This window comes from Gymnoscopelus braueri, assembly GCF_963280865.1.
Source record: "Gymnoscopelus braueri genome assembly, chromosome: 20".
Lineage (NCBI taxonomy): Eukaryota > Metazoa > Chordata > Actinopteri > Myctophiformes > Myctophidae > Gymnoscopelus > Gymnoscopelus braueri.
This window is the reverse complement of record NC_137622.1, coordinates 7,354,368-7,369,253: the sequence shown is the minus strand read 5'-3', so window position 1 is coordinate 7,369,253 and position 14,886 is coordinate 7,354,368. Positions and strand designations below refer to the sequence as shown.

General features: G+C 40.9%; 1 protein-coding gene across 1 annotated transcript; it reads right to left on the bottom strand.

The window, feature by feature from the left end:
- Positions 1-581: 581 nt before the first annotated feature.
- hspa4b (heat shock protein 4b) lies at positions 582-14,739 on the bottom strand. The gene is made up of 19 exons (XM_080415238.1): positions 14,436-14,739; positions 13,132-13,189; positions 12,588-12,728; positions 11,226-11,348; positions 10,669-10,768; positions 10,353-10,486; positions 9,656-9,900; positions 9,304-9,380; positions 8,505-8,656; positions 6,589-6,695; positions 6,261-6,394; positions 4,783-4,967; positions 4,578-4,697; positions 3,872-4,027; positions 3,479-3,604; positions 3,021-3,128; positions 2,510-2,629; positions 2,091-2,252; positions 582-1,754 (listed from the first exon to the last, which is right to left on the bottom strand). Exons 1-19 carry the CDS (start codon positions 14,540-14,542, stop codon positions 1,542-1,544), a joined length of 2,568 nt encoding a protein of 855 aa, XP_080271364.1. The 5' UTR covers positions 14,543-14,739; the 3' UTR covers positions 582-1,541.
- Between the last annotated feature and the right edge of the window lie 147 nt (positions 14,740-14,886).

The following is a 14,886-nucleotide window of genomic DNA, read 5'->3' as shown; positions in this document are numbered from 1 at the left end:
GGAGTTGCGTCAAGGTTCATCGCCATGCCGGCTTGTAGTGGTCAAAATCCAATTTTTGCCATGGAAATACAAATATGAGCCAGAAACAGAGCTAGCCCTAGATATATACTACTAGTGCTGTGGTCCTCAAAGTGGGTTGAGGTACCTTCAGGGTTGCTTGAAGGTGTTCCAATGGACCCTTACAGGTCTGTAACTGTAAGTTACAGACCCTACGGGTCCATTTGGTTCCATTTGTACACACTCATAGTTATGGGGGTCCTTGAAAATAAAATAGTAGAGAACCGCTGTCCTAGTGGACTCCTAATGTGCCATAGCATATCAGTGTCATACATATTCTGAAGAAAACCTGGAGACTGAGACATTCAGTAATTGTGTTTTATGATCAAATTATTATAAGATTATAATTTCTTCAACATAAAGCAGTCAACATTTAACAAATTATCACATACTGTGCCTTTATTATATCAAGTACAGTTACCTTTTATAGTGGGGAAACTATTTAAAAGGCATATCATTAATAGGGTTAGTTTAGAGCTGATCAGTGAATGGAGGGCCAGATGAATACAAAAACAATATTGAAGTGATTTTCAATAACTTTATTAAAACCATAATGTGACACAGACCAGAACAGATATAATAGGGCACACAACAGAAATAAATACCATCATGTGTACAGCGCTCATTTGTCAGTCAACAGGCTTATTGCGATTGGCTTTTCAATGTTATTTCAGCAGAAATGGATAAAGTACATGCTGCGGTAGCAGACACACCAAGAATCGGGGTCAAATGCCTTACTAATGCTCCGCCATACCACAGTGTCGCACAGCGAAAATAGCCGATGTACAAGCTCATGCCGCTCGACACCATCGTACAGCAAAGTATAATTCAGGCTAAGTGCTGAGAACGTACGCCTGTGTTTGACTGTTTAAGTACTGCAAGTTACTGACACTCTTCCGCAGCTCTGATCCATCTGGTCCATAACTCAATCAGAAACAATTAACTCCCTTTTGCTCTATCATAATTACTTTTATTATTATTTGACTCAACAGAAGAACTCTTTTGAACAGTTCGATAGATGCAACAGTATTATTTGTTGGCCGTCTAATATGCCAATACAACAGGCTCTCTACATAACTGTAGTCCCGGGTTTCCAGAAGGTGGCATACCCGTTTCCTGTTCCAGTTCAGTGGAATAGCTTTGTTTGATTGGCTGGCAGGGAGATTTGAAGCGGGAAAATACATGACATCTTCATGTGTTTCCAGTTCAATTCTTCTGCTGAGCCAATCAAACAAAACTATGGAAAGATGAACCTGAACAGGAAATGGGTATGCCACTTCTGGAAAACCTGAGACTACAGTTATGCAGAGACAATTTCCAATGAACAGCTTTGATTTGTTTCCATCAGTGATGTCATCTTCTGGTGCAGGAAAAGCTTGTAGACGATGACCGAAGAAAAACGTACACGTTGCTTCAGAGTGAGGCACGGGCCCAGCTAAGCCAGGGCTGGAAGAGGTCGTTATTTTTGTTGTTGAATGGCCTGCTCAGTCAAGGTCCATGTCAGGTTTGCTTTCTGTGGATTGTGAGGCCGCGTCTCCTGTGTTTTCTGCCGGCGCAGCTGCTCCCTGGTCTGTGGCGTTCTCCTGTCCGGCGCCGCCGACGGGTCCGTTCTGCTCCGCAGGCTTGTCTTCTTCCTTGGGAAGCTCCACCTTAGGTTTGGGCTTGGTCACGATGGAGTTACAAGCAGAGAACAGCTCCTGGGAGACCAGAATGGAATAAACACAAACATATGTGAAGGCCAGCAGAACGCATTGCTTTTTTTGTTTTTGCTTTATTAAGAGACATTCAAGATCTTGATTGTTACGACTAACATACAAGTATAATACTGAATAAAGAGTAAACATTTAGTTTTTGTCCTGGCATCCCTGTTTGCCGAATTTGGAGTATGTATGTACGTCATAGAGATGTCATTGATTGACAGACTGCCGTCACAGGCTTGTCATATCAAATCCAAGATCCATATTGGAGCCATGCTGTTTCTATATGGATCCACATAATTTCCAAGTTTTCAAAATGCTTTGACGTCCACTCACCCTTGTTTTCGCCTGGATTTCTTTAACTTTGACAGGAGGTTCTAATGACAGACTGTGTTTACTCTGTTGGTTCATGGCACTGTTCATCCACATCATGGCTTCACTGGACAGTTTGTCCACTTTGTTGACATCCGCTTCGTCCAGATGGTCATACTGCTCCTCCTGCCACACAAAGAGAAACATCAAATACTGTACTGAGCTCTGGAATTGAATTAAAATATGAAATACTATACTGAGCTTTGGAATTAAAACGTCAAATACTGTACTGAGGTCTGCAATTAAATTATTTAAATTAAGCGAATATGAAACTGGTTTAATATGAAATCACAGGAACTTTGTTTATATCAAGGCAATGACTGTGTTGTTGCCAGACACTCCAATACGGCAGCTCCTGTTTTCCAGAAGCTTTTGGTTCGCACCTTGGTTTTGTACGCTTCCACTATTTTCATGTACTGCTGGATCTGTTTCCCCAGGTCCTCGAAGGCTTTGGGCCTCTCCTCCGCTTCCATGAACCTCTCCTGGATGGGCTGGCCCAGTTTCTAAGAGAACAACCGCCATTACAGACCATCAAAACTTCACCATCCATCAACCTCCAGAGAAAACCAGTGTTAATGATAGATATATACTGCACACTACACAGATACATGTTGGTTGCTTGTTCACAAATGCTATGCATGTTATTTAGATCGACATATACTGATTGCTTGTCAACAAATGTTATGTTACTTAGATAGTATGTTGTTCATACAGATGCTAGGTTTTATGATTACCTGGTATCCTAGTTTCTTTTGAGCACATTGTTTTCTTTGCACTCTATGTGACCATTACCCTGTTGTTTGTAGTCTAAGGTTTGTCACGTATACTCTGACCGTGTACTTGTAAGTCGATCTGGATAAGAGCATCTGATAAATGCTCAAATTGAAGACTTACCTTTAATTCTAGCAGCTTGTCGATGTAGACCTGCTTGGGCTGGTCCTCTCCGTCTTCATACAGCCAGTTCTCAGTGTCTTCCAGTTTTAAAGACAATATATCTCGATCCTGTGACCACATGAACACAGGCATCAAACACACATGGATAAAGAAAGCTGTGAACTTGTGGACCTGCTATTTAAACCAAGTATAAACCCTCCTTTAGAGAAAGCCAATAGTTAACCAAGACAAAGATATTTTGGACTCTAGACTTAAAGTCAGTCATGGGGACTGAGAACTTTATCCATGATTATTATGCACCATTACTTTTATTTTACCTTTATTTAGCCAGGAAGGTCACAATATCTGTTCTTTCAGCAAAGCGCTAGATGTGTCACATAAAAGTGCTATGGGTGACTATAGTGAGAACAATTCTCCCTGTTTGTGTTGAAGAACACAGCTCTCCGCCGATGACTCACCGATTCACTGACAAACTTCTCCAGCCTCCCGTGCAGCTTGTCCCTCATGTCATAGACGTACTCCTCCACATAGTTCTTGGCATCGTTCCTCTCCTTCTCCAGCTTATCCTGCATGATCATCTTACCCTGTGTACCACAGAGAGAGACTACACTCTGAGTAAATGCATACAACACGGTACACCACATCCACATAGTTTAAATAAAAGACAAAAATATATTTTAACCACTTTCAATCAATATTTAAAAAAGATAATGAGATCTACAAACTCACAATGTGTAGCGATGCAATGCATTGTGAGCTTGCAGTTTGCTTTGTGCAAAACATGTTATGAAATAACTAATACAAGTGAAAACAGACCACAATAGACAGATGGATGGAAGTGTGTGTGTTACCTCGTTCTCTATAAACAGATTGAGCATGTCATTGGCCAGCTGCCACTGTGGACTGTTCTCAATGGGAAGCTCTAGGACTTTTGTCTTGACTTTGGCTTTCTTGGCTTGAGGTGGTAAGTCAGATTTCTTCTCTGTTTTACCCTCCTCCGCCGAGGTCTGATGGAACCAAAGAAGCAACAAAAACTTGGGTTTAATGTCTAACAAAATGTCTCACTTTACATAACGGCAAACAAGTAGAACATGTATTCACTTAAGACTATCATCATACATTATCACATCATTTCACCACATCAAGGTGTGATGTCAATTTAAAGCACATCAATACTAGCCATTTAAAGTAATTCTTTAAATTATTATTTCACATGACAAAATTACAATGTATAAGTTGTTCAAATACATCAGAACAGTTAGTATATCTAGTTAGTGTCTTATGAGGATACGATTCTACATTGTTTTAATCGAATCGGGACCCCAAGAATCGGAATCGAATCGTGAGATCGACGATTCACAGCCCTAATAAACAATACAATTATGAATGGTGAATATTTTGCATTATAACGTACAGTTGATGCCTCATTCATACAAGTCAACAAAAAATATATCTAGTTCCAAATCAAATTTATAATCACTTTATCAAAGCATAATATATGCTTATGAAGCAACGCTAGGGTTCATGTGGTTAAGAGTGGTGGAGTGGGGAACCAACCATGTCCACGTCTTCAGGTTCTGCTGTGTTTTTCTCCTTGTCTTTCCACTCTCCACTCTCCGTGTCTTTCTGCGTTTCCCCCTGAGGCTTCTGCTCTTCCTGCTCCATTTGCATTTTGCTCTACGGAGAACAAACCAAGCGGTTTTATGATCAAACAAGTCGGAAAATGTAGACAGGACACATCATCACATGGTTTCTTCTTTACCTCGGCTTCCTTGTCGTTGACCTGTTCCGTTTCCATGGGTTCCTCCGTCTCGTCCGATTTCTGTATCTCCACCAGTGAGGCGCTGGCCACGCTGAAGATGCCGTGGACGTTCACCCGGACCTTCACCTTCACCTTGGAGCTTTCCCCGGACGCCTGTGGAACCACCTTCTGGATCAGGAACTGACCTGGAAGGACATTTATAAACCCCAATTAAAACACAGGCCTGTTGAAAGCAGACAAAACTAGAAAAGTAAAACTAGACAAACTAGAAAAGTGTGCTCCTCTGAGCGCAGATCTCCACACCATGTTTGGTTGGCTACCCAGGGCCAAAGTCAATCATTGAAAAATCTGACAGATCTTTATCGTGATCATTTGAGTACAGAGATAATGTGTACCAATTTGGGTGAGTTTTGGACAAACTCTGGAGTAGTATCAATGGTGGAAAATCTTGCCAGGCTGAAACAGGCGTGGGCTATATGGTGAGTTGCATCATGATCCAAGGATTTTATTTTTCCTTTAAGACCTACGGTTCAAGAGTTATAGACCAAAATGTGAAGCAGCCTGTTATAGCATCACCATGAGGCCGATTTGAAAAAGTTGTAACAGAGGTTCTTACTTGACCTTACTTGATCTGGTCTGGCGCAGATTTCTTTTTTTAATGGCGTTAGTCCACCACATGACAGTTCCTCAATTATGGCAATAACAAGAGACACTGAACGTTATTTCCATGATCACACCAAGGGTTGGAACTTAGAATAGATTAAAAGAATGCCCCTTTACAAGGTTCTTGAAGCATGTTTTGACTTGCAAGATGGTAGGTGCATCGTGCAAGATGGTAGGTGCAACGTGCATATTAGATCATGACAAATGACACCGTTAACAAGACGGAGGCACAACCCAGCGCCCCTATTTTGGGCACGTCATAGCATAGGCAATGTCTTTCAAACATGAAAAAAGGCCAATACAAGCTCACAGTGTAACATCACAAATAGTATTTTTTTTTTAAAGAAGCCGATCTACAAGGTCACAACGTGTCACGAAATTAGAAACATAGATTGGCTATTTTCGAAAAACATTTGCCATGTCATTTTAGGCCAAATGTGTTTTGTGTGATTTTCAAAGACATCAGGGCTAAAGTTGTTAAGGTAGCTCTACACTGCATTGACGGCGCTACGTGTTGGAAAGCATCTGTTGCCGAAAATCTGCTGTTGAACAGGTGAATTTTTAGCACTATAGTAGCTGTCTGTCGGTGTCAGCTCGCAGGTGCATTCAGCAACTTTTTTTCACATTTTCCAACCGACTGATCTCCTGACTTCAAATCGAATGCCAGTCTGTAGTAATCTGTAGTAGTCCGTTTGGTGGAGAGCTACCTTTAACATGCATATTACCAATAGTGGGATCTGAATAAGGCAGCTAATAATAAAACATTATAATAATAACGAATATGATTATTATTAAGTTGTTAACATGCATAATACCAATAGTGGGATCTGGATAAGGCAGCTCTGCAGGGCAGCTGTAATACGCCTCCAAAGAGAAGGGTTCTCTCCGATAGAACGTCAGAACTTTGGAGAAAGGCGCCGCGTGGTTCTTTGGGAACACCTCACAATCACTGCAGTGGAAAAACAACATAAGCAAAAATATACGAGTCAATTAAACCAAAAACGCCTCCTAAATACTAAATTAAGTTTTCTGAAAAACATATATAGCAACAACTAATGTGACAGAGAGGCTGTCCCGGATTGAAAGATATAACAACGTATTATGTTTAACAGGTCTATAAAACAAGTAGAAGTGGCGTTTTACCTGCAACCCTCCTCTGCAGCAGAGTTCCACTTCAAAGAGATGTTGTACGGAACTACGTCTGTGATGGAGAACTCACGAACTTTGAAGGCAGGAGACAGTATCGCACACTGCAGAGACAAGCAGTTTTTTCTTAACATATATCACAGCACACATAAAAACATAAAAATAAATGATATAGCAGTACAGTCACATATATGAAATAAATTATGTGACTTGGTTCTCACCCACACCAAGCTCTAGCAGCACATAACCGGTTAAATTCCACATCACATACCAACTCCTCCTCCTCACCAACACATGTCTTTGTCCACGAGTACCTGTCTAATCCCTTAAATCATTATGCTCCCTCACAGAACCTACGGTCCTCTGACACGGTTATTCTGTCCCCCCCCCCCCCACACCAGCAGACATGGACACGGCGTAGTGTCATCAGCGCGTCATAGCTGGGGGCGGAGTATCTTGTACCAAGATATCTACAGCTATCTAATTGAGTTGCCTGGTAAGTAGAGATGCACGATATTGAAATTATGACCGATATCCGATACCCGATTATTTGCTTGGTCATATCGGCCGATACCGATATATTATATTTATATTGAGCTCATTGCTGAACATTTTTATTTTAATTTGTTTTACTGGTGAAAGTTGATGGTAAACCCCCCCTCTCCACTAACCCTACTGTGATGAAAAATATTTATGGAATAAATACATTAATTATATATATTCTTCTAAGTAACAAACTTAACTATGACATCATTTTTGTATGCTATAAGCCATCACAGAATTATTTGAATCTTTGTATAACACAAAACCATATGTTATGTGGCCTATGGAACTAAGATCATTGAATCTAGTTTGTTATTAGTGTTATTCATATTGTCTGTTGCCTAAATTAATTAGCCTCTGCTCTAAACAATAAAGCCCCCCTTAGCTCTCCCAATCACAACTCCCTGGAGCCACCACTGTGTGTGTGTGTGTGTGTGTGTGTGTGTGTGTGTGTGTGTGTGTGTGTGTGTGTATATCATACAGCAGCGAGTTTAGGTGAGGCGCAGCTTGCTTCGTACACTACACTACAGATTGTAGGACAACAGGATGTCAAAGACAGAAACATTACCAGCTGAGAGCTAATTTGTGCTCATTCTCTGTGGGTAAATACACAAGCAGCTTGTTTGTTCTAAAGCGTCCGCTGGTTGCACTCGACTCGAGTAACGAGTGTTTGTTACGTCGATGTTAAATAACGAGGCAATGTACACATTCGTGTTGAAAATATATCCTCCGCACGCAGTATCACTACTCTAACCTAATTTAAGATGTACAAGAAACCCTCTGACTGTTCTGGATATGAACTATGGACGTGAAGAGTTTGTTTGCTGTTAGTTTGACTACATGTCTCTGTTCACGCAGCAGCTTAGCCTAGCAGCCTGTTGCGCAGTGCACTGTGTCAGAGAGACACGGCATGTAGAGTGTGTGAAGGGGGGAGGAGCTACAGCTGACTTTCTTAAAGAGACAGGCAGACAGACTGCTCTCTGTCATTTTATTATACAATATATACAATATTGGTGAATTTAATCGGGTTTATTTTGAGATCGGTTCGATACCGATATGGCATTTTAGGGCCGATATCGTCCGATTCCGATTATATCGTGCATCTCTACTGGTAAGAATGTAACAAAGCGGGTCTTTAGCATTGTAGCTTGTTGGTTTATATGAGGCAAACTCAATATTTTCCCCCACGCTAAAACTGGATGTGACGTTTGTGGGCGTTCCTGTCTATCTCCGTGTGTATGTATGCAATTTTTTTGGCAACAGACCTTCAGTGTGGCATCTGTTTATTCCTTTCTTTGTTTTGGTGCCAAGCGTCCTTGGGGTTCTTGAAAGGCGCTATATATGAAATAATAATATGAAATAATAATAACCTGCAGGGCACATCCTCTGGCTACAGCCTCATCTGCGTTCAGGGTGGTGCTCAGCTCCTTCCCAAAGAACCTGCTGATTCGCTCCTTGAGGGAAGGAATCCTGGAGGCTCCGCCCACTATCTCCACTGCATAGATGTCCTCCTTCTTCATCTCTGATTGGACGATAAGACAACATTAGGACTGCCAACACAAATATATTAACCACTTGAATCGCTGTTCTGGAGCAAACATTTGGCTCGCGCATTGTGACGTGTTGTGAGATTGCGGATCGGCTATTTTCGGCAAAAGGATTCAGTGTGGTGAAAGATACTAGCCAACCTAGTTTAGCGCTCTGGGAGACTCCCATTAACAAATGTAGGGTTTTAAATAGGCCGACCGATATGGGATTTATGTGGAACCGATACATTTCTGATATCAGACTGATCACAAATATATTATACTACTATGACCATGTTTTCAAACGTCACAGCTGAAATGAAAGATTCAGCTTTTCTAACACGGATCATGGTACATCTGTTAATTAAATTTATTACACGAATCATGGTACATCTGTTAATTACATTTATTTTAATCAGAATTAACCATTGATGTTTTCCTGAGGATGTGCTCCAAACGGATGCATAAAACTGTACAGCAGATAATATGAACCAACTCTGGTGTCTTTAGTTTGACATTACTGACAGATTAAAAAACCTAGAAACATAATATACGGTATTTAAAGCTTCATATGTGCCAACCAATGCATGGATGAGGGTCTTATTTTAGGATACATGAATGCTTAGGTGTAGTAAATACTTACTGGTGCTATCCAACAGGTTCTGCAGGGGGGCTTCAACTCTGGCCAAAACGTCAGCACACATCTCTTCAAACTGACCCCTATAACAAAATAACATACCATAGATTTAACACACCCAAGTCAAAAATATGTAACCAATATAACACTGACATCCCAATTTTGGGTATATCATTATAGGTTGAAGATTCTCAAAAATATCCTCGGCTTTAATTTACACATGTCGTACGCCGGTGTTGCACAGCAAAAATAGCCGATATATAAGCTTGTTGTAAGCTTATATATCAGTTATTTTGTTGTATGATGTGTCAGGCTTATTGGTAAGAAAATACAAAATAATCTCTCGCCTGGGACTCACCTGTTGAGTTTTCCAGTGACGTCGATGTCGTTCATGAAACACTCGATGTTGAGGGGCAGGTCAGACGAGTTGGCGCTCATCAACTTCTTGAGCTTCTCACACTCCTGGTAGAGACGGACCAGAGCCCTGGGCTTGGACCTCACGTCCAGCTTGTACTTCTTGGAGAACTCCTCACAGAAATGTCTCACCAGCATCTCGTCAAAGTCCCTCCCTCCCAGTTCTGGGTCACAGGCCGTAGCCAGCATCTGCGAGAACAGAGAGGTTGAGTCCATAGATGTATACACACATAAATACCACATTGGGACACTGCTATTCATTGGAGCGGTGCATAAACAAGGCTGCCATATTGGCAGGGGAAAGCCATGCCTCCTAATGCATGCATGTACAGTATGTCTATTGAAGCAGGACGTCTCTCCACAATTAAAATCATAACTTGCTGAATTCTCCACCAATTTTCAGGTGTTGTGGGTTGTTACAAATGTCAGACATGTAGTTATGTTATCATGCTTATATACGACTCGGGCAAATGTCCTGCAGTAGAGTTATGGCAAGTTGCCTGTACCGGCGTCATTGACCTATGATCCCAGTGGTCAATGTGGCCTCTTTGTATATTTTGACTATGGGTGACTTGGGTGAGTATGCCAGGGATGCTGTGCTCCGTTAAGTTTTAAATTAAAGCTCCATAATGTTCACTAACCTTGAGTTTGCCTTTATTGAAGGCACATATGGAGGTTTGGTACCCAGAATGGCCGATATCCACAAACACCACTGTCCTGGGTTTCTCTTCAGGAGCAGGAAGATCCTGTTTATAGATCCCATATGCCAACGCCACTGTGAGGAACATTGAAGGGTTAAAAATTAATACATTGACAGAAACTGTAAACAATTATTGTTTATTATTAATTTAAAATAATTCACCAAATGTCAACGCCTGTCTTTGTTCCACATTGTGCAATTTAACTTTGTGTTTGACTGCTAGGTAAACAAATTAATCTGTTCAGATAACTATATACCTGCAGTAGTTTCATTCATGAGCCTCAGACAGTTGAGTCCAGCGATCTGAGCTGCATCCACCACTGACCTCCTCTCAGCATCAGTGAAGTAGCACGGAACCTGAGATAAAAACACATGCAATCAACCTACATTGGAATACACAATGACATAGGTTCCACCACATAATGATAATATACTGTACGAAATCTCTACACATTATGAAAATGTTCTACTTGATATATTGGACACAAACTACTATTGTAGGGCGACCCTGGAGTCTGAACCTGTTAACCACTTTCAAACTAGCATCCCTATTTTAGGCATGTCATTATGGGTGAAGATGGTGAAAAAGAGACGATCTAGAAGCTCAACGCATTGCGTTGTCTTTAGCCAGTCCTCATACGAGAAAGTTCTATATAGGGCTTAAGTGGTTCATGCACACACCAAACAACTGCACTAAGGTCACTTTCCTGTTGATTTTCCTGTTGATTTTCACTGTCCTGTCTTAGTAAAACAGACACAGCCAACAAATAACATTAAAGATGATTGATTATTGTGCGTCCTGGCTGGTACTCACCGACACTACACAGTCCATCACAGGTTTCTTCAAGGCGCTCTCTGCCGTCTCTTTCAGCTTGGTAAGCAACATGGCGGTGACCTGCTCGATGCTGAAAACCTTCTCTTCCTCCATGTACATCACCTGTTATTAGGGAAGGAGATTGTTCATTTTTATTGATATCAAATACCCTGGTTTAATCCTGCTTAATAGCATCCTTATCAATCAATCACACTACTGATTATTTGGTGGAAAGATGAGACAATAAATTCTTAACAGAACTGTAATGCTATTTATGTATTAACTTCAATGAATGAAGTTGGCAATGTATTTTGACCAATCATTAAACAACTCATAGGAAAATGTGCTAAATATTGAAGAAACTGGTTTGTATGTTCACACACTGGTGTTGTTTGTCTGTACTCTGTCCATTGAGCTACAAGAGTACTACTGTTGCTTTTAAGAATAAAATGAGGTTGCACATTTGATGAACTCATTTGGTAGTAGGTGACGCTAAATCAGATCTATAAACTAACAATGTGTTACATTGCGTGTTACCTTGTAGATCTGTTCTTTTTGGATGCGACAACGTCATACTACGGAGTATACTTTCTGATGTGCAACGTTGAGGTTGACTTGCTTTGATATTGACGGTGTGCTCAACTGGATTCAAGAACGTATTAGACAATGAAGAACCATTTGTACACCAATGATTTATTTTGATTGACAACATGACTCTTGTCTCTTGAAACATAACAGCACTTGATGAACCCACTAGACTGAGAGAATCGAAAAGAAACAAAAAACCTATTGATTTCCGGTTCCCAATAACTTCGGAACCGGTTCCTGATACCCATCCCTACCATGTCAGCGACACATCAAACTTCATTACATCGTCTTCCCTTGTTTCCTCCAAAGAGGAAACGAGGAAACAAGGCCTACCTTGTTTCCTAGGCGGAAACAAGGGATGCCAAAAACAACCTGACAGAGAACTATGACATCAGAACTGAAAACAGCAACCCCAACTTGGGGCGAGGCACAACTTGCTGCACAGGATAGGACCAGATTGAAGCAGATAGTCGCAGCCTTAAGCATCCCTAATCTGGGGTGAATGTTCGGTTAAAATAGGTGGTCTACACGTGCACAATGCGTCGCAAACACCAAGCTTGTATATCGGCTGTTTTCTACAAAGATATTTAGTGTAGAGGGAAAAAGGAGGGGCCTAGTTTAGACCTCTGTATACCTCTAATAAAGATGGAGCTCAGCTGGACATTGATATTTGAATTATATCCCACTGTGCGATACTTATAAGTAAGTGTCACACCGTCAAAATAAACGTATATACTATTGGATGCACATGAAATTGTCATGTTAATGTCTTACCTTGATGCCAGTGGTGCCTGTAGGCATTTGTGCAAGGTCGTAAACCAGGCTCGATTTCACACGCTGGACAAACGGATCTGAAAACGCTCTGCCATGAAAATTCTTGAACCCTTGGATTGTGTTCTTGCAGTTTGTAACAACCTGTTTCACACAGACAGGAAAACAATACAAAGTCAGTCTCCATGTGTGTCTTATGACAATACGTCAAATAGATAATTATTATACACATTATCTTTATTCTCCATCTTCTACTTACTGTGGTTAGTCTTAAATTATCTCTTTGTTAGTTACTTACTTATTGCTGATACAATTTTCAGGAACAAGTACGAAAGAATTTCACTTGTGCCTGATATCTAACATGTTGTTGAATATCTAACATTTTGTGGAAGGAACTTCTCATTGGCAGTGCCTCATTTCTCTGTGTCTTTTGTGTACACCTGATAGGTTTATGTGATGCATCTGAATAAATTACACTTCCCAATCCCATCAAAATGTCAATTCAAGCAAAAAAATAAAAACAACACCACTTCCCATAAAAACATACCTGACTTTTGGCAGCAGCGCCAATCGATCGATTCCGAGGTCCAAAAGAAACGCATGACCTGTAACAACAAAACAGACCAAGTCAAGCTCTGCAGGTCAAAAGAATTAGGTGTAAATTAAGCAAATGTATTTGAAAGTCATGACGTAGCGTAATCCAGTGCACTGGTTCTCAACGTGGTCCAGGGACCACCAGGGTTCTTCCAAATGGACAATCTGTAACTCTAAGAGTGCACAAAATGGGTCTATTTCGTTCCGAGATCTGTGCACTCTCAGTTACATTAACACTCTCAGAGTTAAACTGACTGACGATTGTACAGTGTAGATAGAGGTCCCAGAGACAAAGCACTATTAAATGGGGGTCCATTGTCTAATCATATCAAATGGAAGTCAAAAAGAATTAAAAAATTAATAAAAATACAGTGTCACTGGTGTGTAATGTGTAGTAATGCACCGGTTCTCATGTACAGTATGCATGTACACTCTCAGAGCTAAATTAACACTGAGGATTTGGCTGTGTAGATGGTGGTCCCAGAGATAAAAAAAATCTAACTGGGGGGGGGGGGATCACTGGGGTGTGTGTGTGTGGCCTCCTCCCATCATGAAGCCCCATCATTAACATCTCTATGGTTCTATGGTTAAAACAAGGTGTTTAAAGAGCTCATCCTTATCATGGATTATTTTGTGCAAATTGTGCCACAACAATTACGTGGCTTGTGAGAGGAAATGGGACATCTATGATGACGTGAACCGTGTCGATTATCATTAGTATGTTGTTGATTTTATTTTTTTAAATCACAAACGGGCTTGGGGCTAGTTTCTTTCTGTTAGCAATTAGCATTAGCATTCACGTGCTAGCCTATTTCCTGTGTTGAAATCAGTGTTGCCATGTCCGCTTATTATAAGCGACGTTGGGATTCTTTTTCTGTTAAGTTGCTTGTAAAAAATAATGGCAAGTTGCTGGTTGCGTTTTTTTTAAGTTTGTTTCTTAGTTTGGGTTTGCATCCTAAATAATGTTTAAAACAGTGGTTTACAAACATGTTCTTGTCAAGGACCCCCAAATGAATGTATTTGTCCACGGCCTACAATAGCCGCTTCTTTTCACAGACCTAATTGCTTAAAATATGGCAATATCTGGCAACTCTGGTTGAAATTCGTGCGATAGCAAGCTAGGTAGCTAGTACGCTAGCTAGCCGGCCAACTGACAAGCGTTAGCCTTAGGCCATAATGACATTAATTTGACATTTATGAAATGAATATTAATTAATTCCCTTTTTAGTTCATGAGAGGTTAATTAAAGTGACTCACGGTGTGCTTCGGTCGGTGCATTCATTGGCGACGGTCTCGATGCCTCCGGCTCGAGCCACCGCTACATAGCAGCTCATAAAGCCCACGTCGAAGCCGACCACCGACATCCTTACAGACTGCTGCTTTAATGGGACACAGTATAACTAATGATGAGTTAGTGGTGATTAAAACCGAGATATTTAATGACAGGATGACTACAGGTCGTGGTTTAAAGTCATGGATGTGAATGAACTCTCCATGGAGAAGGTGCTGCTGCTGCTGAAGCCGGTCGCCGTCAGTCACCACCGTGCGTGTCTGCTGCAGTGTTGCCAGATTTTGTGAGAAAAATAGGCAAACAAGGTATATGAAAACAAGCCCGAAAGAAACAAGGGCAAGCGCACTAGGCCATAATAATTATGAACACTTTAAACCTATATAGTAAGTATACACTGTATACATTGAAAATAGCCGA

Excerpts from the sequence above, each read along its gene's own strand:
- hspa4b (XM_080415238.1), bottom strand. The coding sequence starts at position 14,542 with ATGTCGGTGGTCGGCTTCGACGTGGGCTTTATGAGCTGCTATGTAGCG. Across the intron at positions 6,696-8,504 it reads CCAGAGGATGTGCCCTGCAG|TGTGCGATACTGTCTCCTGC; the intron begins GTTATTATTATT and ends TTGTCTCTGCAG. Across the intron at positions 3,129-3,478 it reads AGAAGTTTGTCAGTGAATCG|GATCGAGATATATTGTCTTT; the intron begins GTGAGTCATCGG and ends ATGTGGTCACAG.